We start from the raw sequence: 23,983 nt of genomic DNA, 5'->3' as shown, positions 1-23,983 counted from the left end.
TACCTCGGAGAAAATCGACTTTCTTGGCAATACTAAAATAAGTTTAAGATTATCACAATCTAGTTATGGGTGACATACTATGTACTCAAATTTAGCTATAATAAAATTAACTAGGACAAATGGATGACTAGGGTAAATGTACCTCACAATAGGCTGTGACAAACACCAACAAAACTACAGGAGCACTCGGTAAAGAGTTGTGGACTTCACGAAATCTGACTCAGTTGGGAGGCGATCAACCAAGCAGTTGGCCTCAAAAATCATAAACCTCCCACCTGATTAAATTGGAGCTTTGCTGATGGCATCTGTATAATATGCCTAATTGTATTTTTCCATTGATCATGATGTGTTTTCTTGCTGTACCTCATGTGAGATGACAAGATATAATATGACCCAGACAAGCTGATAATCATTGAAATATTTCCAGGCTAGATTTATAGAAGCACAGCTAAAACCAGAGATTGTAAAAAATTTCAGAAACCTGTTTATGTGTCCCCATCAATAAAAACAAAATATTAATTCTCAGCATCTCTGCTAGGATTGATAAAGAAAGAAAGAGCAACTATATGATGCATATGTAATTTGGTAGAGTGCAAGTATATGATGCAAATGTAATTTGGTAACAGTTCCTCACTTTTAACTACTTTTTTCCATGTGCATATACTTAAATGTGAGATGAAATTAATTAACCACAAGTAGGTATTGGTTAATGAGCAGAGTTTATTACATGCTAGCTAACTTTTCAAAAAAAAAAAAAGAAGATAACACATGACAGCATTTGCCATCATTTCACATTTCCTCACTCTCACAATGTATCATATTATGTCCTCAATAAATTTCCTAATGCAGTTTCCAACCAATAAAACTACTTAATATTGCAGATCAGTAAGTCATAGCAAAATAAAATCAAGCAGAAGCATCACAAACCATAAAAAAATGGCCCATAAAGCAACAAAGCAATAAATAATAGTCATTCACACAGAAATTACAAAAACATTCATCAGAGAATTTACTAATGCCATACAACAATAGCATTCATAAAATCTACCTATCATACCTTTTCTCATCAGAAGACTACATTTTCCAAAGAATCAAAATGGCGTCCATGTTTGAAGCCCAGCTTTTACTTGCATAAAAATGCAAATTGCAGATCAGAATGTCCAACTTGGTTCTAACTCCTGACTTCTACCTTTAGTCATGTTCGAAACCCTCTTCTATCTTTGGTCAGCAACAGACGATATATTGACTGGACAACAGAAAACTTCTATCATTATTTTCCTGATATTCAACAATTTGATGCTGAAAATTGTCCAATCAAGTAGTTCCCAACAAAAATACATCTCCTACATAATATAACAAGTAGCACTTGGGCATACGTCTATCATGCACTCATACTCAATATACATCAAAAGAGTCAGAAGCTAATAACACACAGATCCAACTATATATATCAGGATGCCTTTCTTTCAAATTCCATTTAGGATAATTATATTTGCAACAAATAAAATAGGAAAAAAACGCCGTAGAGAGTTGGCTAAATAAAGAAACTAAGAATTTGAAACTGAATGAACAGTAATATAGGAAGATATAAGAGAAACTATCACTTTTGAAGGTGAAGATTCAACTCAAAAGGCAATCAACAGCACACATCATTGAATTAAATACACAACCAGCAGAATCGGATACTACAACAAAATAATGTAAACAGTTCAAGACCAAGAGTGCTTTTTTTTTCCTCTTTTTTCATTGCCGCTTCGCCTCTTCCATCCAAATTAACTCCGAGAACTGCCATTACTGCTTGCCAACCTCCTCAAAGTGCAAGCCACTAAACTCCTCCCACTCAAAAGTCCTAACAACTTGAACGATGTTGATCGACCCGTGCTGCTAGAAGCAATACTAGGGGCTCCCATTTGAGCAGACATCACAGGAGGAAACTCAACTCCATTATCTTGTGCCCCACCATCACTGGCACTTGCATCTAAATGTTCCCCTGTATCCAAATTAACCGCCAGCGATCCTCTATTTGCTCTTAACCAATCTGCCCCCTCCGAAGTTACTCCTCTACATTTCTTCACCTTCACTTTAACCAAATTAGGGCAACCACTAGCAAGCGCTTCCATTCCATGATCCGAAACAGGGCAACTCTTAATACAAAGCTTCTTTAAAGCTATACATTTCACAGCAATACACGAAATCTCCGCATCACCAACTGTATCACTACCGCATAAAGCTAACCGTTCCAAATTCTGACAATTCGTAGCTAACATTTCCAAACTCAGCTTTGTCGGATTAACACCAATAAGAACTAGTTCTTGTAAATTAGGGCAAGATTTGGCGACAGCGTTTAATCCTTCATCGCCTATTCGATTCGCTTTGCATCCATCAATGTGAAGCTTTCTTAACAATTTACATTTATCCGCAACAGCTGCGAGTCCAACGTTGGTACACTCGGGGGTCTTAACAAGGTGAAGAATTTCTAAGTTTAAACAGTTGGATATCGCCACGAGACCGACATCGCTGACTTGGATCCGCTCCATATGGATCTCTACCATACCTGTGACGTGATCTACTATGAGAGGGAAAAGCTTATCCCAATCACCAGAGCATCTAAAAAGTTTTAAAGATTTCAGATTCTTTGCACCAATAATTAGCGGACCAAAGCACTGTCCATTATAAAGCTCTTTTAAGCAAATTGTTTTCAACGCCGCCGCCGACACCCCCGGCCCTATCGGCTCAGCTGCAGCTCCTTCCACAATACCGCGAAGTCGTTTCACAGAGAGTTCCTCGAGAGCTGGACAGTTGTCGAGCACGGCGTTCATTCCTTTAGCTCCGAAAGTGCAAGATCCACACGAGAGCTTCTTTAAGCCCCTGCAGTTTTTAGCAAAGGCCGCCATGCCTGCATCGGTCAAGTTACGGCAGGTTCGGAGCTTAAGGCGAGTCAAGTTCCGGCAACGCTCAGAGATTAGGACAAGCGCGTCGTCGCCTATGCTAACAGATCTCCGGTCACATTTCAAAGCCAGTTTCGTTACAGCGTCGAAGCGAGAGAATATGGAAGGAATCAGAGGGTGCAGATCTGATTGGGCGTTGAGGGAAAGCCGATGACGGCTCTGTCCTTCAATCCTTAACCACCTCCAGCAAACGAGAGAGCATCGTTTCCGGTCACCGGGACTAAGAGACTGAAAAATGCAAGCCAAGCACTCGTCGGGTAGATCCGAGATGAAATCCGATAATCCATCTATGCTTCTTCGATCAAGATCTTCAGCTTCCTCAGCTTGCATCGGGCAGATCAGAGCCGTTGATTTCGACTTTGACCGTTGGCTATGGTAGCAATCTCGACGGCTCGTGAGTTTCGCCGTCGAAGCTGATTGGCCCATCCACGACAACTAGCTAAACCCAAAGAAGAAGAAAATGAAAAAAAAAAAGATAAAAAGAAGAACGAAAAACGAAACTGCCACAGGGTTATTATCCTGGGCAAGACCGTAGAGGAATACTAAGGGAAAGGTAAACTCAGGAGCACGTTTCAGGCTCTTCTTCTGTTTTGTTCTTCTTGGAAATGTCCAGACGACGGACTTCAAAATCGGATTTCATTTGGCTTTTCTCAACTTTGTTTGCTTTCGTCTTTCCTTCTCTGAACAAAATAGTCTTCCTCCACTAGTAAGTTTTCATACCCCGTTCCCATCCTCATACTAGGTTTTTTGAGCCGACCCCCGATGTTTCGTTCTTGATGGGGTCAAAGTGAAAGAAAATAAAAATAAAAAAAATCAAACGGAAGATGATTCCAAGGATAAACAAAATTAGTGTGAGGTTGGGCACAAGGGATGGCTTCTTCTGAGCATTATCTTTAATATTTAATTTTTGCTTTTCTTAGATTGTAGACAATTAGTTTTTCTTTCCGGCTTTGTACACGAATCTTCGTGTATCGTCTGAGTGGGTGTTAGGGAAGGCTTTTATATTGAGAATATTAATCAAGGCCTGCAATTGAATAAATTGCTGTAATGTCAAAGTTTATCTTCAGATTCGAACATTTATTTATGTATGTGTACTTTTCTTCATCACTTTTTTGATCCATTAATTTCTATTACATTTAACGTAACTCACTTATAAATTAAAGATTAAATTTCATAAAAAAATAAAAATTATAAATATATTTCATCAAAGAAACAATAATTTTTTTATTTAATCGGCAAAAATGGTCCCCAGTTTAATGGGAAATGTTACAAATGTGCTCAACAATTCAAAATTATCCCAAACAATTTTAAATACTCCCATCCAAATCCCTTGACTAGCCAATCTAAAAGCGCCAGCTGTTATGCTCTCAGCCCCCAACTCAGTTACCGTAACCATTGCACCTTACCTTAATAAAATAAATAAATAAATAAATATCGTATGGAAGATTTTGAGAGCTGTGTGCATGTCTATCACTACAAAAGTTGAGAGCAAAAAGACAAAGAATATCCAAACATTTTCATGTTACTCGATAAAATATATACAATAATCGTAAGTTCAATTTGCGAATGAGATTCTTGTTTTCATATGAATAATAATAATAATGAATAATTACAGGTAAAATCTCGCTAATGATAAAATTTGGAAGAGAATTTTCAATAATACTTTATATTATCAAATCAAAAATGAAAAAAGATGGAAAAAGAAAATGAAGCAGTTAGTATATCTTTTCATGATTGGGTTATCTACGAGAAAATTTAAAATTCAAATTGAGGGACAAAAAAACTATGTAAAGTGGGATGCAGATGACCTGCCAGCCATTTTCAATACGATTGAAAATGTATTACTACTAGTAATAGTAGTAGTGTATTCAAAATTTATTTTAGATCTTTGATAGTTAATTACATTTAAAAAGTCGCTATTGTTTGAATTCCTTGAATAATTGAAAATATCAATCACCCCATTGCATCTATTTTTAATCAATCAATGGATTGCAATTCAAAATGCAAGCGTATAAGTTGATAGTTTTAGTCAACACAAGATTCAATAAACAATTTGTGGAGTAATCCTATTACTTATTCCTGATTTTGAGCTACCTCTCAACTCTACACTAATTTCATTGTTGGATAATTATTAATGTCAATGATGGCATGGGGACTAACATGATATTATTATTTCCATTTTTTGTATTACAATCGAGCATTAGTCATTATAATCTCAAATTTTCGTATTATATTTTTCACTATATTATTTATATTCAATGAATAAATTATTGTGTTTGAAAATAAAATGTATAAAAGAGAAAGAAGCTATTTTCATGTACAATTTTGTAAGATTTCTCAAATCTTCAACATGTATTTTAAATTCGTCCAAGAACAACCCAAAAGCACCTACTCCCATTTTCTATAAAAAATTGTAGAGTGATTGGATTGGTACCCTTTTTGAAATTTAAAAATTTGAAAACTACATTCCACCCCATTAGGAACGAACCATGCCCAACACCACCAAGCTAAAGCGAATATATGGCCCAACCCAACAACCCTCCAAAGTCCACACGCAGGTAAATTAATTTCAGGCACGTCAAAAACTGAAAATTCCAGTCCCAACGTGGCCCACATCATTTAAAACCACGCCGTTTCGACTCGATCCCTTCCAAAAGCAACCACTAAAGTGATCCTCAGTTCCTCGACCACACTCTTCACTCAGAAACGCTTTTTTCTCTCATGGCCGCTCCTCTGCTTCTTAAAGGCTTTCCGCTGCTCCGGCTTCGGCTGCAACACTATAATCGGCTCGCTGCCAGACTCCTATCGGCCCCGCGGCGTCCTTGGTGCGCCGCCGCAGAGTCGGCTGGACACGAAGAGGAGGTATCCTCTGCGGAGAAGAGTAGTACGGTGCTGAGCGTGACGGAGCCGCCCAAGTACCATAGATGGGATGATCCGGATTACAGGAAATGGAAGGATAAAGAGGAAGAGATTCTTCGAGATATCGAGCCTATCATTTCGCTCTCTAAAGAGATTCTTCACTCTGATAGGTCAGTCTCTGAGCCCTAGCCCTATTCCTTTTATTTATTCAGGGTCCAGTTACTTTGACATTTGAATATTTACTAGTAATATGATACGTTTTTGATGGAACAATTATGTTGGAATTAGTGTTGCATTTTAGCACCAAAAAAAAAAAGAAAAAGAAAAAGCAAGTAGTAAAAGCAACTTGCATTTCTAAAGACGTAAAGGAGAGTAGTCGCATATCCATGTTCGTGTTGACTTGAATTTCTAACAAATTTCATAATGACTGAAATATGTCAATTATGTTGTTTATGATGAGAGAGATTGTTGCTTTAGTTCGTTGTTACTGACTAGTAGTTTCAATTTAAGTTCTGACATTGTTCAAAGGCTTGTAGGTTAGGATTGCTTCATAAACTCATATATGAGTCTTAGAGAAGGTAAGTTGAAAGGTTTCTGTTAGTATGGAAATTTGTATTCCGAGTCCTTTGCTAATATGAGGGGAATGAAGCCCTGCATTTGTACTTTTGCATGATCAAGCTTGGCATGGTTCTATTGCTGTTTCTTTTTTCCCATTACTGTAAGAGCTTTTTTTTAATCTTGTGTGATAAAATCTTCTAATGCTCTAAAATTTTGTTTAAATATGGTAACTTATGATTCGAAAGTATGATTTTTATCGTCACTTGCTTCAATGAGAATTATACTTGCCAATCCTATTTAAAAGAAGTTGTTCTGGTAGGAATGCAGAGTCTAGTGGTGTTAATCAAAGTGTACTTAAATGTTGCCTCATCATCTTGCATCTCCCTTCAAAACCCTGCCACTAACATCCCATAATTATCCGACATTAGCTTCTCTTATCAAGGAAATTTTGTATTTATGAATGTCCATAATTGTTAATAGCTCATGTATATATTAAACATAAAACATAGAAATACATGATACATGGAGTTCCACTATTTACCCAAATTAGTAATAGAGAGAAAGAAAAACATAAAAGAAGTGTCTTATCAATTTTCAAGACCTAAGTAGTTACACTGGAGCTGCAGATATTTTTGCACATCTTATGACATTCTTTTGAGTTTTTTTATGAAAAATATTCTCCAAAATAGTGAGCGAACTACATTTGTTGAAATTGTGAATAAAATTAAGACCATAGAACCTATGATTTATACCTCTGATCGAAAATCAAGCTAACAGATAACTTGGAGATACTTTATAGTCAGCTTATCATTATGATTCTTCCTTCTATTTATTTTTCCTACCATTAGGTATATGGATGGGGAACGTTTAACCGTTGAAGACGAGGAAACTGTGGTAGAGAAGCTTCTTTCTCATCATCCACATTCTGAAGATAAAATTGGATGTGGACTTGATTCTATTATGGTGAGTGTTTTTTGGCATTCATTTGGGGTTTTCAAGTGTTTTGGTTGAGTTGCTATAGAATCAAACATGTGTAATGGCTGCAGTTTACAGTCATTCCATGGTAAGTCTGCTTTGTAGACCAATTTAGAAGCTGCATATGCAGAGAATATCTAATATAAACTTAAAATATTGAAGATGATTAAAAATTTTGAGTTCCTTTACTTCCATATGCTATGAATTTACTTGTATGACTAAATCTATTGCAAGTATAAGCAGTTTTTTCTGTCCCTTGTAGTTCAGTTGTGGTTTTCTACTTTGTGGCTCATTGATCCATTAATGATCTTGTTTTACTTAGGCTCTACTTGGTTAATGCTTTTACTTTTTTCTATTTGCCTTTTGTTTGCTATTCATTTTTTATTTGGCTTCATTTTCATAAAAACAACAAGTTATGAAACAAATGGAGCCTTAATCTTTTTTCTTTTATAATTGGTGTGATATCTTGCAAACTATGCGATGTATGTGGAGAACTTGACTTTACTGCAATGCATTTAGTTCTACCATGTTTTGGGCTTGGGTTATCTCAAATAAGTTTTGAAATTTTTGGTTGGTAATCCTTATTTTAGAGGCATGAATTCCCACTAAATGTAAAGTAGTACTTAGAGTTTCATTAACTTCTGAAATAAAGTAATTAACATGTTTTATCTTTATACTTCTGATGATATGATCTCTAGTTTTTTGAAAATTGAGAAACATGTGTTTTCGGCCTTCTTGCTCTGGTGAGTGGTGAATAGATGCATTGTGTATTATTCGCATACTTTTGCATTATGACTTGTGTCCTTCAGGCGTTTGGCTTTGGACTGCTAATTACATAATTCATACTCAAGCAAGAAGTTTAATATATTTTGCTTTTCTTTTGCTTGTCCACAAAGTTGGCATCAACTTGTGGAGAGTAAGGATAGTTGTAGAAATATTCATTTATGCCTGGATGATCATAGACCTTAAGGATCAGAAGAAGGATTTCTTTTTACAATGTTGCATGCTTAGTAAAATGACATTTACCGGACAATATCTGGAAAAGTTATATTTCTTGTTAGCAAATATTTAGAGGCTAAAACTAAAAAAAAAAAAGTTTCAAAGCGTATGCACATGTACATAGAAGCAAATGCGATGGTGGTTTTTGTTGGTCTCGTTGGAGTACTAGAGGGGGGGGTGAATAGCACTAACAATTTTAAGGTTAGCACTTTTGAGCTTGTACAATTAGAGAAAGGAAGGTTTAGAATTTGTTAGAATTAAAAGACACCAAGTAAGGAAAGGTAGAGAGAAGTGGATAATGCAAGAGTATTTATAGTGGTTCGGTACTCTTGACCTATACTCTTTACCTTGATCTCCCAATCAAGGATTTTCAACCCAACTTCATTATACCAGTAGAATTGATAGTTTTCACTAAGCTTTTACAAGGTGAGCTTCTAACCCAAGCTCTTATCACTTACATTATACTTTAGAATGGTTTCCACACTCTAATTTCTCAAGAAAAATAAGAAAAAGAAGTACAACTGATCACCTTCACAGATCTAGAAAGATTACAATCAAGGTCAAATACTTTTTCAGAAATAGAAATGAAGAACGAGTGTTTTTAGTGAAAGTTCTTTGGCTTTTTGATAAAATGGCTTTTGGTGTTTCACTCCCTTGCTTCTTTGACCATTAGACCTTCTTTTTATACGTGGGAAGATAGATTTTGCTGTTCAAGATAGATTCTAGCTGTTAGGAACAACTTTGATACCATTCTAGCCGTTATTTTGTCCTCTAGTGTTTAAATTCAAATTGGTAGATAGATTTTGGTTAACTGGTTGTAGACAAGCTCTAACCAATTACAGCTTCTCTGTCTTGTATTGTCTTGCAGCTGTGTACACTGTGTTAACTAGTTAGAGAAGGCTTTAATCGATTAAAACCTTTCTGTTTTCATTTTTCTCCATACAGCAGTTTTCCTTAAATTTGTTAGCTCTTCCCTTAACTGGTTGAGTCTTCACTTCCTTCAACCTTAAACGATGAAAATCAATTTTAATCAATTAGAAATTTTTTTATTTTTGAATTTCTTCATCTGGGCTTCCTTCAACAGTCAACCTTTCTTTCAAATTTGATTTTAGTGCTTGAAGGTTTTAAAGTCTTGTGCTTTAACCGATTAGCCCAATTCCTTAACCGATTAGCATGTCTCTGTTTTCAACTTCCAACACCTTCTTAATCAATTAAGCCTGGTGCTAACTGATTACAACTTTTGTGTCTTGCTTTTACCCAACGCTCAGTTATACCTTAATTGATTAAGGCTATATGTTAATTAGTTACTAAAGTTCTGTCTTCACTAATCATTTCCTTCTTTTTTTCCTTTAACTAATTAACTTTTCATAAAATTTAGTAAGAATTTTGACTTGCCTTTAATTAATAGATTTGTTAGGAGAATTAAACTATATCCTTCACACTTAAGTAATAAAGTTAGACATTAATAAATAAGGAATGCTTTGTTATCATTCAAAACATATGGAGTCAACAGTTTTGTTTATTGTTCTTCCATTTCGAAGAAGCTTCCCAGCATTTTTGAGACAAACACTTGGTTTTAGGGTGTTAATTATTTCACATATTAACACTCTGCCCCTATTTATATCATGCACCATTTTTAGCTAGTTAATTGCATTACATGCTTCTTTCTCTCTCTCTCCCTCAATTTTGCCTAAAGAAGCAATTTCAAAATAGAGGAAGAAATCTTTCTAATTCTAATTATAAGTTACAGATACGGTCCTTTATGAGGGGCTCAATAAGGCTGAGCTTATCTATGTAGAGTTTTGAGTGGCCTTGGCTAAACATACTAATTAGGTTGCTCTTGTCACACTCATATGTTTAAGAAATACACATTTTACTAAAACCATACAAATTAGGTTGCTCAAACTTTCCCATGCTTAGAAATTTGACTAGCACCCAAATCTTTTCAGCTTGAATGGATGCCATTTGGTCTTAGTTCAATCAGCTGCCCTTATGTGCTTGTCCTAAAATTTTTATCAATGATTTAAATTACTTAGTTTGTTTCCTTATATCAAGTTTTGGGATTTGCTCATATCTGAATTTTCTTTCATTTCCTTTTTTTTTTGTTGTGCTGTTAATGTCGTCCAAGAGAGGCATGTATGTTTGTCTGTCCTTGTGTTTGTATGCAATTGTTGTGCACATAGATCAACATGTAACCTTTTGACTGATATTATTCTTACCTCTATTATTGTGACATGGAATCAACTTTTTTCATCTGCCTGCTAATTTGGTATCTATTACTGATCAAAGTGAATACTGTTTTATTGTTCAGTAGCTATTGTGGTTGGATGCAACTGAGCTAGCACAGTGTTGCCTTCAATTTGTAGATCGCTATATTCTCTGAGATGTTTTTGGCATAAATTTGTATTGGCTTTTGAGAACAAACTAATAATGTGGTTTATCTCCTTCTTTGAAGGTTGATCGGCATCCACAATTTAGACACTCAAGGTGTCTCTTTGTTGTTAGAACTGATGGTGGATGGATAGATTTCTCATACCAAAAGTGTCTCCGAGCATACATTCGAGATAAGTACCCATCCCATGCAGAAAGATTTATTGGAAAACATTTTAAACGTGGTAGTGGCTAAAATGTGAAAAGTTAACTTTAATATCAGTGTTCAACTACGATTTTGGTGTCACTGCAGATGTTTAAATATTCTTTTTGGGTAGAGAGATTCTCAAATTGTGTCAGTGACCTATATATAGCCTTGATCTATAATTGTCAATGAAATAGGTGATTCTTGACCGGCGCTTCATGTTTGTTTATAAACGAGGACAAGGAAAATGATTGAAATGAACCTCACTTTGTTGACTTGCATCTATCTGCTTTTCGGCTGGCCTTGTCTGTCTTTGTTTATGTTGTAGGAACAAGCTTTTCTTGAGAGCCTTAAGTCCGGGCTTATATATAAAGTTATTTCCAAAGCACTTTATTGTAGGTCCAGAACTTGTCTCGAGAGCTTGTTAGACAACAGAATGGTCTAATTTCTCTCGAAGAACTTTCTGGTATCTTTGAAGGTTGAACGCCTAGAGTTACATGTTAGAAGAAAAGGAGTGTGAACAAGCAATGAGAATTAAACGCTTCTAGCCACAGTTGTAGCAGTTCAAATGCCATAATAGAAGTCAACGTGCATCATTCATCATAGCTATCGGAGAATTGAGGGGGTATTCCTGCAAGCTTTTATCCCCGATGAGAATACATTCTCGAGTAGTCTAGTATCCACTTCTCCATCTTTGGAGGTCGAAGAATGATGAATTTGTTTCATTTTCACCGTATGTCTAGTGACTGTTTTCTCTGGTGGGTTACATCAGATGGTAACAAAGGGTCCTCGGTGCTCAATACATTTCGCATAAAAGAAGAAATGTTTGAAACCACCTTGCACCACCTCACTGGTGGTGTGAATCAATGATCGAACGTGTGATGGGCCAGTGAGTGCAAGTGCCCTCTTCGCCAAGGACCAATTTCGAGTTCCTATAAATTAATAATTGAGAAGTTTGATCTTCTTACTGGTGATGGTGGCACAGCCACCAAAAATTCTTTGCAGTAGTTGGAGGCTTGAAACTGGGCTTTTCCAGTCAAAGCAGTCAAGCTCAGCCGGTGCTTTTTGTCCAGTTGTTATTGTTGTTAGTCAAAATGGTGGATAACACCATTGGCGGACTCTGAATATTTGTCTGCATGAATGTGGGTCGTTTTAGAAGACAAATAGACATTTGTTTCTTTATGTAGATGTTCCATGGTCAAAGCACGCTCTGTTGAAGCAAGATGTGATATCCCTCAAGTCAAGTAGCATGTGTTTATAGCTTTTGAAGTAGCTTAGTTTATCTTAATACTATTTAATTGTCTCAAGTCTCAAGCTGCTTTTCAGTGTGATTATATACTTAACTAATTATGGATTTGTAGATTGAAGAAACAGAGATCCACCATCTCTTTCAACTGGGTCTTAATCAGTTATATAAGTGAATATTAGTTATATGGTTCTAGAATCAACTTATAAACTAGACTTTGCTGGGCAAAGGAGTCCATTATTGGGGACGTCGTGTGGTGTCAATGTTGTCGGCCTGGCTGCTTTGCTTCCTCTGCCTAGCAAAACTAGGTTGGTGTGAAAATTATTTATTTTCCATCCTTAAATTCGGCAGTACATTCCCATTGGTCCCCTAGCCCATTCAAGCTATGCATATTTTGGACCTTCAAAGCCCTTGAGACTAAGTAAATGAAATGATATTGGGATTTCTTGACTGGCAATGCTGCAATGCCAACTGTAAGACCATAACCTGTTGGGAGGTTGATCATCGAAAGAGAAGGGGAGAAGCACAGATTTTGAACTACCTCTAATTGTAACGCACAATCGATCTAAATTGAGTTTGCGATGACTTGAGGTGAGAGTTTTAGGTAATTGCCAGTAAGAAAAGTGAAACCTTCTACAGCTTGTTACCTGAATGTCGAATGATAAATGCAAGTAGCATGATCAAATTAAATACTAGTATGAATAATTCTTTTCAGAAGTTGGTTTGCTTGATTGTAAGTGGTGACTTGCTGACTAAAAGATTGAAAGTAATGATCAAAGGAGGCAATGGAGGTCAACTCTTGCAACCAATAACGTTTCCACCTCTTCGGACTCGGGAGTTACCCTCAACAATAATCTAAAGCTGGTGTAACCTATGCCGTGAATCATGCTTACGGGGACAAGTATGATGATTAGACTCAGGCTACCCGGGTTGGTGGACCTCCACTACACAGCTGGATGAAGAAAGTCCATTGTGGGCCCCAATGCTCCCCGTAATGGTGGTTTCGTGGTACAGACGGGCGTACAATAATTTGGTGGTGAACACTGGAGGAAGATGCAGATGATCAAAGTTGAAACATCTTTCTTTCTTTCTGTTAAGGGCTTTAGATTTGTGATCCTTGCACCTGGCCTTTAACAGTACGGTGAGTCTAGTGATGCATAGGTGTAAGGGTGCAAGCTTATGGGTTCATGAGTCCCAATAAAGGAGGCTTTGCTTTTCTGCTGCGTATGATTCGAAATGGAGGAAAAAACGAGCCACACTTTCTGATTCTGAAGTTGGTGTGGGCTTTCTCTGACTTTGACCACGCTGGTGAAAATGAAACAATGAAGATTGATCGTATCTGTTTTTTCGTTTTTTGGGAACCCCAGAGAAAATAAGGAAAAAAATAAAAAGAAAAAAACAGAGGCAATGAATGGGAGATGACAATGCGCAAATTGGATAACCCATTCGCTCAGTTTCATGGTTTCAGTTTTGTGGGGTGGGCTGGAGACCAACACAACCACCACCATAGCTACCACTTCCTTTCCAATCCTCCATTGATTTCTGTCTCACTCTTACCTGCTGGCACTAACCCACCCACCCCAGCCCCACCCCTACCCCCTTTGTTTTTTTCCCTTCTTTTTAAGTCATCTCAAGAGCTTCATTTCTCGGGGATCGAGCCTGTAAAGAAGCAAGTAGTAGGAGTAGGAGTGAAAGAAAAGCAAAGAAAGAAAGCAACCTATCAGGGTGGAAACCCCTACACGCGTCTCTAAGTTAAACAACAACGTAGAGCAATTGGATTTCCAATTCTCCATAAGCCATAATACGTACAGTAGCATATAAGAATTAGGAAGAGGCATTTTCATTTGTGGTTTTATCCCTTGGATTTGCATGGCTGGAAGAATTTTCGAGAAACTCGAAGTCAAACGCAACAGGGTTTCTCTCAAGCTTCCGTTATAAGAGTAGTGCAGAGAGCAGAGCAACTTTCGTACAGGGGAAAAAATAAGGAGAAGAAAGAAAGCAGGAATTGAGATGTCCTGGTGGAGCAGGGGCAGTAAATTGACATGGGGAAGTGTTATTGGATTTCCATAATTCTTTCATGTGATCCTTGCGATTTTATCTTTTAAGAATGATCCCGAAGGAAAGAAATGTAAAAGAATAAATGTAATGGCATTGACGTCCTAATGTTTGGCGTCTGCTTTTGGACATTGCCATTGAATTGGCCTGCTCCAAAAGAACTACTAGTACTAGATTAGAGTCCAGGCGCATGCCATGCCTTTTGTTGCTTTTCTGCGAGACTCTGGTACCAATTTGTAAAAAGGATAGGATTAGGGATACAATGTAGCATCAAGTGCGTTGAAAATTTTTGGAAATGCGAGGGTGACAACTCGTGAATCGTTAGATTTTGCACTTGTTGCTTTGGCCTCTGCCTTTGGGTGTTTCTTTTCTCCACCCCACCCGTTTTACTCCTTCAATAAAAGGGGTGGGTTTTTACTTGTACATGTGTTTTCTTCCATTTGGTATGGCATACGAAATAGTAATTATATATGGCTTGTATCCAACTTTAGCAACAGGATAATAAAGCTTTGTAAGATTGTCTCTCTCGCTAGAATTTTACTGACAAGGGAAAAGGAGTCCAATGGATGAAAGAGCGACCATTCGAAAACCCTAAACCCAATTAGAAACTTGGCATTGTGAGCAATGTTGACAGTTTTTTCATGGCTATTTTCTTCTCTCGGTTTAAATGATGTTATCAAGTCAAAACTACATCCACATGCAGCACCAGAAATGTGGAAAGTATTTGTATCTACCAGTACCAGACTACAACTACTAGTTTTCATTTTCAAGTACAGTGGTCAATCAAATCCATTTTCCCTTTTCCTATCTAAATTCTGGAGTATTACTAGTACTTGTAAGACAAGAGTTCAAGTAAAATCTATCTCCAACTATCAAATTAGAAAAGAAAAAAAACCCTATATATGCTTTTGAATGAATGGAAAAAGCATAACTTTTCTCAGTTTCTTTCTCTTAGTTACATCCATCATCATCCTCATCAGGATTCGGTTCAGTTGATTCTTATGGCTTCTCCTGCCCTGTTTCTCCGTATAGCGATTTTCTGTTTGTATATGGTGGCTGCGTTTAAAGGAACAACTATGGAGATGTATCTGGCATAAACAGATGATTAAAGATGCTAGAATCATAGCGCATCTTTTAACCAAGTAAGTGGTGAGACGCCACAATTAATGTCAAAGCAGAACAATGTGGCTGCATGGTAAATGATGAAACAATGATTTTTGCGTTTTTGCACTCTAAAATACTTTGTTGTACCCGGCCCCCAAGGTGTAAAAATCATTATCAGAGGGAGAGGACCTGCGGGCTGGAGCCCCTCATTTAACCTTCGGATAGGGGAATTGTATTTGTTTTTCCTGATAGAATTTGTTTCCCCACTAGTCAATTTTTATGAATTTTTCTTCTGCGGCACATTACAGATGACAGCCTTTTTTCAGGGCAACCATAAATGATATTCCTCTATCTATCTTTCCCAGAGAAAAAACAAAACTTTTACCACTCCTAATATGCTGTGTGGATGTTCTAACATGTATCTTCTATCAAGATCCAACCAGTGAGACTCCCAAAACACAAAACAAATCCAGCTCATCACATAAAATAAAATTTTACTACACCAATAGCTGCAATTAATTATTTTTGAGTTGGAAAAAGCTCTCGTCTCATCACTTCTTTTGCTTTCTGTCTTTGGGGCACTGCATCAGAGGTAATTCTCGTGTGTTGGGCTCTGTGTACTTTGCCATCCTTCCGCTCAAACAGGGAAAATGTTCAAAATGAAAACTCGTTTTGCTAGTATATAAAGAACAGAATATCTTCCCTGTGGCCCACTCATACCTATATACAGAATTCTGATGTATAGGTGATATCAGAATTCAGAAAAAAAAAATAGAGGAGAAGAAAATCCAGGGGAAACGGGTCCAGTTTTGTTGATGGGGTCCATAGATGAAAGGTACCGAATGTCACGTGTCGAGTAATTGTGCTGCATGGCCCATGATTCAGGTCTGGGACGATAGACACGAGACTTCCCCTAATTAAAAAAACACAAAGCCGAAAATAGGAATTTTACTTACTACTGCTAAGTCGTAACCCTTGTTTGCTGCAGCAGAGCAAACCCATAAAACAAAGGCCCGTCGTTTGGCTACTGGTCGCTTCTTCCAACCCTCTGCTCTTTCAGAGAGAGAGAGAGAGATGCCTCAAGCTGAGTCTTTTGGCCTCTCTTTCTTTATCTTCTTCTCTGTTCTATAATGAAACCAAGATCTGAAAAACTATTCTTTGGTGGAGAAAAATGGCTTTGAATCATCAAAACCCTACATTCGTTGTCGATGCTCTTTATTGTTCAGAAGAGAATTGGGACGAAGAAGTCGGAGAAGACCATTTTCTAGAGGTAGAGGAAGAAAGTTGTTACAATAACGGGATTAATAAATCAAACCCTTTTCCAATCTTGTTAGAACAAGACTTATTCTGGGAAGATGATGAACTTTCCTCTTTACTTTCAAAGGAAGAGCAAAATCAACTGTACGATAGCCTTCAAACCAATGGGAATCCAGCTGGGGCTCGCCGTGAAGCTGTGGAATGGATGTTAAAAGTCAATGCTCACTATTCCTTCTCTGCTCTAACTGCTGTTCTTGCTGTCAACTATCTTGATAGATTCTTGTTTAGCTTCCGGTTCCAAAATGAGAAGCCATGGATGAGTCAACTAGCTGCTGTAGCTTGTCTTTCTCTTGCAGCCAAAGTGGAGGAAACCCAAGTTCCTCTCCTATTGGATCTACAAGTATGTTATTTTGTTACTAAGCTTGTTGTAGTTTTATTCATTTGTCATTTGATTCGGCTTATTAATGTGGTGTTTTTGTTGATCTGTTCAGGTGGAGGAGAACAGGTATGTGTTTGAAGCCAAAGCTATCCAAAGAATGGAGGTTTTGGTACTGTCCACTCTTCAATGGAAGATGAACCCTGTAACCCCACTTTCATTTCTTGATTACATTGCAAGGAGGCTTGGACTAAAGGACCATCTTTGTTGGGAATTTCTTAGGAGATGTGGCCGCATTCTGCTCTCTGTCATTTCAGGTTAGCACCAAAACAGAAATCTTTCCTTTGTTTATCAAATCAATTGGACTTAAACTGGATAAACTCTGTAGTCTGTATAAATGAAATAAAGATCAATTCTTTTGTTTTCTCTGTTTTTCAAATTGTCATCTTTTTCTTAATCCCTGTTAAATTCATTGGCAGATTCTAGGTTTATGTGCTACCTTCCTTCTGTAATGGCCACTGCTACAATGCTGCACGTTGTGGATAGTGTAGAACCTAATCTTAGAGTAGAATACCAAAACCAGCTATTAGGCATCCTGGGAATCGATAAGGTATTGATTACCTTTAAATGCTTTTAATAAGTTTGTCAATCTATCTAATTTCAATGTTGAATGTGCAAAATTTCATCCTGGTTCTTAATCTTGATTTATCTTTCTAGCAGGAGAAGGTAGATAAATGCTGTAAGTTGATAATAGAATTGGCAACAAGAGTCCAAGGCAACCAATCAAACAAGCGCAGGTTTAGCTCCATTCCAGGAAGCCCAAATGGCGTAATGGATTTGTCGTTTAGTTCTGATAGCTCAAACGACTCCTGGGCAGCGGCATCATCTGTGTCTTCCTCACCTGAGCCTGTGTCCAAGAAGAGCAGATCTCAACAAGAGCAGCTTTTGCGAAGGCTAAGCCATGATCCTTCAGACTTTCTCAGCATTCCTCGCTAATTTCCCTCTTCAAGTCCTCGCTTCTTTTTTTACCTCTCCTGGACTATAAATAGTCTTATGTAATAATATTGCTGTTCTTTTTTATGATGCAAGTTAAATTGCTTACCATCTCTGCATTTTCCAATTCAGAAACCCCCAATTGAGTCAGATCTTCAGTTTCTGATTCTTGGTCGTCTCTTTAGGGTGATTGGTGCGGAGATTTGGAAGCAGAGATGGTTTGCATTTTATCAGGGTGAAAGTAGAAAAAAAAAAAAACAAATATGAACATAGCAATGCAGAGTCCTTGCATTATAATGTTAGGCCTTTTTGTTTTATGAACATAATGTTAATTTCACTAGTTCAAAATAAATCAAAACATAAAATGTCACATTTCTAATAAACTATGCCCTCATTGGTCTTATTTCTTACACATGATTGAAATACATACGGAGCTGCTTATTCATGCGCATACATACTACTACATGTGTAGGTATATCTTTGGATTTAAATACGCTGGGGAAATCAAAATGGTTGAGTGGAGGGCTGAAACAAAGAGCGGGAGGATTGAAAGTACATGGGAAGAGTTTTTGTTTGTACATGTGAAGGGAGGAACATGCTGTCGGCCACTGGCAGTTTGTGAGGGTAAATTTTGTGACTAAATAATTTTGGGGTTTGACCTCGTTGGAAGAGCTCATTTTGTTTTGAAATTTAGCCCTGGTGACCACCTGAGTAGGGCTGGAGAGCCAACAGCTGTAACACTGTCCATTCTGATATTCTGTAAAATAGTAAATAGTAATACCCTAAACCATGGTTGTTAATTTTCTTTTGCATTGAAAAAGGAGCAAAAATAAGCTGCTCCTTGTTTGCCAGTGGAGTAGAAAGTTTGAAGGGCTTGCATAAAAGTGATTCTGTTCCATCCAGCATCAATTTGGTCAGCAAATGGAGATGGTAAGAGGAACTTTGCGACCTCACCTAAAGCGTAAGTTTGAATATTCAGCAGGGGCAGATGGAATGGGCAAAGTCAATGAGAGCTACCCTTTTGACAACGAAAGGCATGTCCATGAGCATACATGTCCTGATAACCTTGAAAAAGAAGAGAGTGAAACTAGTAGAGCATTTCCATGATCAATTTGTATCATTTACTTTTAAGATTTTTCCCACCCAAAGTCTTGCGAATTCCCTCCATCTTTCTCAATGGACTAAACCTATCATGGTTCAAAGTTGTTGAAGATGCAGAAAAGACAGCAGCAACAAGGTTTTGCATGTGCTTTCTACCACTTTAAACTAAAGGGGGAATCATGACTTGGCTTTAATCTCAAACTTACAATATTCACAGCTCTCTAGATTTCTTACTAAATTGCTTAAAACTGAGTTATATCATGAGATCTAGCAATATATATATATATACTATGCACCGCGAATGTCGGGGTTATATATAATGTAAAGTTGGTTCATTTCCGCACATATTGACCGTATCATTAGTTCTTGCTCGCGTGTATTGGTGCCCCTAATAACAATTTGCGTTTCTCTTACAACAAATCATACTTAAACTTGGTTCTTTTTTTCATTTTTTCCTAATCTTGTTGAGACAAGTCATAACAAAATGATAAACTATAGTGTTGAGATTTTGTAGATTTATGGACCATCAAAGTGTGTCAATTTCATGGAAATTCGATGGTGACTGTGACTAATCATTTTTTTAGGTGTTTATAATGTGACCTAATATGCATGTACATATATTTATGAGGCGTGATACACGGTTGGAGCCAGGGTTGCAATGGAGAATGCAAGGCCGCGTACGGAGGAATTAGGTAAAGAAGGGGATCAGCTAGAAAGGAATTACAGGGATTTAGCCCCCATCAAAAACAGAAGACTAAAAGGTGTTTAGATACACGATTAGATCCACCAAAAACACACTCAAAAAAAGGGGCAAAAAGGTGAAAGGTGGAGAATGTTGAAATTGGGGGACAATATCTTTTGATTTTGTTTGTTATGTCTTTGTTGATCTTTTGTTCTTTGCTTTTGGTAGTTAGCAGTGTAGAATTGTGGAGTAGTATTTCCACCCAAAAAGAAAAAGGAGTGTTTTTTTTTTAAATAAAAAATAAAAAATAGAGAGACAAATGATAAGATATGGTTTAGTGATCATTAAAAAAGAGTGAGAAAATTGGTGCCAGTGAACATCTTCTCTTCTTTTATGGACATTGTCATTTACTGTGTATCTTTTAAACCCCCAAAGCTCATCCTTTTGACCTATTCAGCATTAATGTGTTAATTTTTAAAACCTTAAACAAACCGGGCTTTATTCACTGCGGAAGCAGCTTCACTTCCATGTTAGGTAAACTGATCATCCCCTCCATCAAAGCATAGACATTGACTCATCACTCCTCTGCGTTTTGCCTGGGTAAAGATTATGGTCATTTTCAGACCATGCATGCTAGTGGGGCTATGCTGCACAGCCTTTCATTTATACTTTAAAAGAAACAATTTGTTGGTAGACTTTGTTAATTCTAATATTTAATGCCGTATGGTTAGGCTCAGAAAAATGCAGCACCACCCCCCACCCCACCACACCAACCCCCTTCCCCGCCCCGCCCCCCCCCCCCCCCCCCAAAAAAAATGACTAGAAAAATTGGATTCTGACCTTGATGGCCTCAAGAAGGCTGGAGTAAACTGCAAACCCGCAAGCACATGCAGCCAGCATCTACTGTTCTTATCAGTCCCGTAAAAGAAGTTTGTCAATTCTAGACTTTGGCTCTCTCTGTTTTCTGCAATTAATTTTTGCCTTTTTTCCTGTTCCATTGCAAGTCAATAATTCACCATATATGTCGATTATACTAGAACAAAGTCTTAAAGTAGACGGCTCATTATTTCATTATTTGCAGAAATCATTGCAAACAAAAGGTCACAATGATTTAAGCCAGTTACTGTGTAAGTAGTTACCATTAGTGTGTCGATACTTAACATAAGACCTAATTCTTTCGACCCTTTATGTAAAATGTGCATAATTTTTCAGGATATGGTCGAACTTGGGGGACCTCAAAACCTTGGCGAGTATTGTTGGATGAACCAATATCGAAAGTCCTGGAATCAAACACTAATGTAGACAAGATAAGAAATGGACACATTAACCACTGGCGCCAAAACTTAAATGTTAAATCATTATCATGCTGTAGTCTGTAGACAGCATTAAAAAATAATCAAGAATTTGTATCAGTAATGACTGAGGCAATGTTTTGAAATCAGGGAAAATATTCATAACCTCCCTTTAAAGAAAGCGAACAAACAAATAAATAACTAGGGACCGGCAGGGTATATATTGGTGGAGCAGGCCCACTCTAGTGGGATGTTAGTTTTGCCTAGATTCGAATGAGAGTTGGGGAATGGAATGGAACACTCTAGCCAGGGGATGCACATTCCATGCGTGACTGGTGTAATTGTGGAGGATGCTTGACAATTCTATCCTGAACTAGAGACTTGGGATTTACATATTTTATTTTCGTTTTTCTTTGAAGGTTGTTATTTTTGGTTTCCCTAGAGAAAGCTGAAAGAGAGAAAGAAAGTTGATAAGTGGAGGGCACCACGGCATGAGTATCCGATGGGCTGTGGCTGTGGCTGTCTGATTTTTGGTGTCACCATCTCAGGTAATGCCAAACTTAACATTCATCAATCTTCTGACGGTAAAAGACAGCACTGCATTTAGGTTTTTTTGTATGTTAATCAACCATCTGTATTCTGTGCTGCATGGAGGGGACAGATAATATGGTAAGACAATCTATATTATTTCTGGCCAACCCATTGGGCCAGGCTCGTACACGGGGTCCATTGGGGACATCTTTTCCCTCTGTCATCTATCCGAGACGAGAAGGTAAATGTGAGAAAGTAGATTAAAATTAGAAGATGAGCTTTTACTTTTATGAAAGAGAGATGTAGATGAGATAGATGATTTGAAGTTGGAACAATGTAACATTTCTCTTAAATATTTTTTTTTCTAATTGGGGCAATTAAAATTAATGACTAACACTCACTCTAGTGAGGAAAACATCAAAAGAAAAGCCAAACGGGAGACATCTAGTGTTAGACAGATTGTGACATTACGGTGAATGGCGTACAGTGGTCCTGCAAAATTCGCAGTGGGGTCTTACGAGATGAGCGTTAATTATAGCTAATTCAAGCTATTTACGGTTATAGCTAAGACAAGCAGTATGTGAGAATGATTCGATACAGGCAGAAAGAAAGAAAGAAAGAGACACTGGTAGATTTTTAGGTGATTCTGATCAGGCCCAAAACCATTTAATACTGCCAATAACTCCCTTCAGAGTTGATGATTGTATTTTCGTCGCACTTGAGCCAGGATCACAATAAGTTCCAAATATCCATCCCACCGATAACTTGCTCAACTTGTGGCCCAAGTGGCATACCTAGCATCTGCATCTCAACTCATAACATAGAAAACTTTGAGTTGCTACTTGCTTCCACAAGCCTGAACTAGAGGACGGAATGGGCTGGGTTCCTCATGATGTAAACTGCCATCCAAGTTAATTAAATTATCAAGTATCATTTCATCATGATGTAAAAGAAAAACTCAATTCTAAGGTTACAAGCTTTTCCCCCAAGCCCAACCTAAATAGAGGTTGGGTCCGATTAGTTGGGTGGCCTACAAATAGGTTGGTTGCAGCTTTGCTGAAAATTAGAGCAGAGCAGCCCAAAGCCAGGGGTAATCCAGAACGAAAGAATTCGACCCCAACACCAACAAGGAAACAAATTGCACTGTGCTTACGGTGCTTTATACTGAAATCTGTAAATGCTTTTTATGTATTTGAAATCATAACATTTAGACATTTCAAAAGTTTCTTAAAAAAGCAGAAATACGAGTTATTCGGCATTTTCTTGGTTGAAAGGGAGCGGAAGAAATTGTGTTTCTTTCCTCAACAATAAAGTAGGTTGGTTATGATCGATAAAGCTGATACCAAACTCAACCTTAGTTAGTAGTAGGACATGTGGGTTATATTTATCAATATATAACTACTCCATACATTAAGCTTCTATATGTGATAAAAGTATTTTTATATAATTGTGATCATAAGTCTAGCAATATGAATTTTCTTTTTCAAATATATATATAAAAAAAGACATGTTTGAAAGTGGAGAAATAAGTAGTGACATTTCATGTAAATAATATATCCATATATGACATTTCATGTAAATAATATATCCATATATATAAATTTTTAGATAAAGATGGAATGTATGTGTCACATTCCATCGGATAGAAATTTTTTTAGCATTTCTCTCTTTATATTTTCTATTTAGTTAACGTTTTTACTGCCTAATAAGCTAACAGTGGCTTACTTTGATAATTCTCGTTGTTTACCTGGTTTTACCATTTTTCTTATTGAAGACTATGAACAGATCCAAAAATATAGTAATGATAGTGATAGCAACAAAAGGAAATATCCAGGATTAATCACCCATATCTTTTTTCTTTTTTCCGTGTCAACCAAATTAATACTGGTTTATTATATATATGTTTTAATATGCTTTGCTTTGTAAACAACGATTCATTTTTTTTAATTAAAAAAAAAATTGTGCATTTCCTTCATGCAAGTCATGGATGGTTTACTGGTATTATAAGCATAATTTATCAAAGTCAAACTCGTTTCATTGATATTCCAAATTTTAATTTAAAAAAAATTATAAAATCACACTTCTGACAAAAAAAAAACTTACTAAAACAACACCATGCGCTTGTATGCAAAATATTTTGTTAAAACTTTGAAACTTTTAGCGCTACCGATTTTGTATATCTTTAGAATTGAGGTAAGAAATGGCAGAGAGAAATTTGACTTAAAAAAAAAAGTGTTAAATATGTGTGACCGTCAACAAATTATATATATATAAATGTATTGTTGTAATTGGTTCATAAGTAGTGGATTCTTTTTTTAAGAAAACAACGAATTTGCTTCCCCAAATTCTGGTATTACAGCTTTGTATTCTAAACAAATTTTTATCATAGCAACACCATTGGTTGTATACAAAATATTTTTGTAAATTTTTAA

At 36.9% G+C, this 23,983-nt stretch overlaps 3 protein-coding genes across 4 annotated transcripts; 2 read left to right on the top strand and 1 right to left on the bottom strand.

Moving 5' to 3' along the window:
* On the bottom strand, positions 1,536–3,723 carry LOC18591137 (F-box protein At1g47056). Its single transcript, XM_007017083.2, has one exon. The coding sequence runs from the start codon at positions 3,372–3,374 to the stop codon at positions 1,773–1,775; it is 1,602 nt and encodes a 533-aa protein (XP_007017145.2). The 5' UTR covers positions 3,375–3,723; the 3' UTR covers positions 1,536–1,772.
* Positions 5,612–11,195, top strand: LOC18591136 (protein DCL, chloroplastic). The gene is made up of 3 exons (XM_007017082.2): positions 5,612–5,977; positions 7,214–7,328; positions 10,795–11,195. Exons 1-3 carry the CDS (start codon positions 5,670–5,672, stop codon positions 10,963–10,965), a joined length of 594 nt encoding a protein of 197 aa, XP_007017144.2. The 5' UTR covers positions 5,612–5,669; the 3' UTR covers positions 10,966–11,195.
* On the top strand, positions 16,266–18,262 carry LOC18591134 (cyclin-D3-1). 2 transcript variants are annotated; one of them, XM_018125972.1, is made up of 4 exons: positions 16,266–16,976; positions 17,068–17,269; positions 17,432–17,562; positions 17,670–18,262. In XM_018125972.1, the coding sequence occupies exons 1-4, from the start codon at positions 16,491–16,493 to the stop codon at positions 17,946–17,948; spliced, it is 1,098 nt and encodes a 365-aa protein (XP_017981461.1). In that variant the 5' UTR covers positions 16,266–16,490; the 3' UTR covers positions 17,949–18,262. The 2 variants fall into 2 exon arrangements, with proteins under 2 accessions (XP_017981461.1, XP_017981462.1); XM_018125973.1 differs by having other exon boundaries at positions 16,270–16,976; positions 17,673–18,123.

This window comes from Theobroma cacao, chromosome 8 (assembly GCF_000208745.1).
Source record: "Theobroma cacao cultivar B97-61/B2 chromosome 8, Criollo_cocoa_genome_V2, whole genome shotgun sequence".
Taxonomy (NCBI): Eukaryota; Viridiplantae; Streptophyta; class Magnoliopsida; order Malvales; family Malvaceae; genus Theobroma; species Theobroma cacao.
Note: the sequence above shows the minus strand (reverse complement) of the source record. Positions and strands in the feature narration are given on the sequence as shown.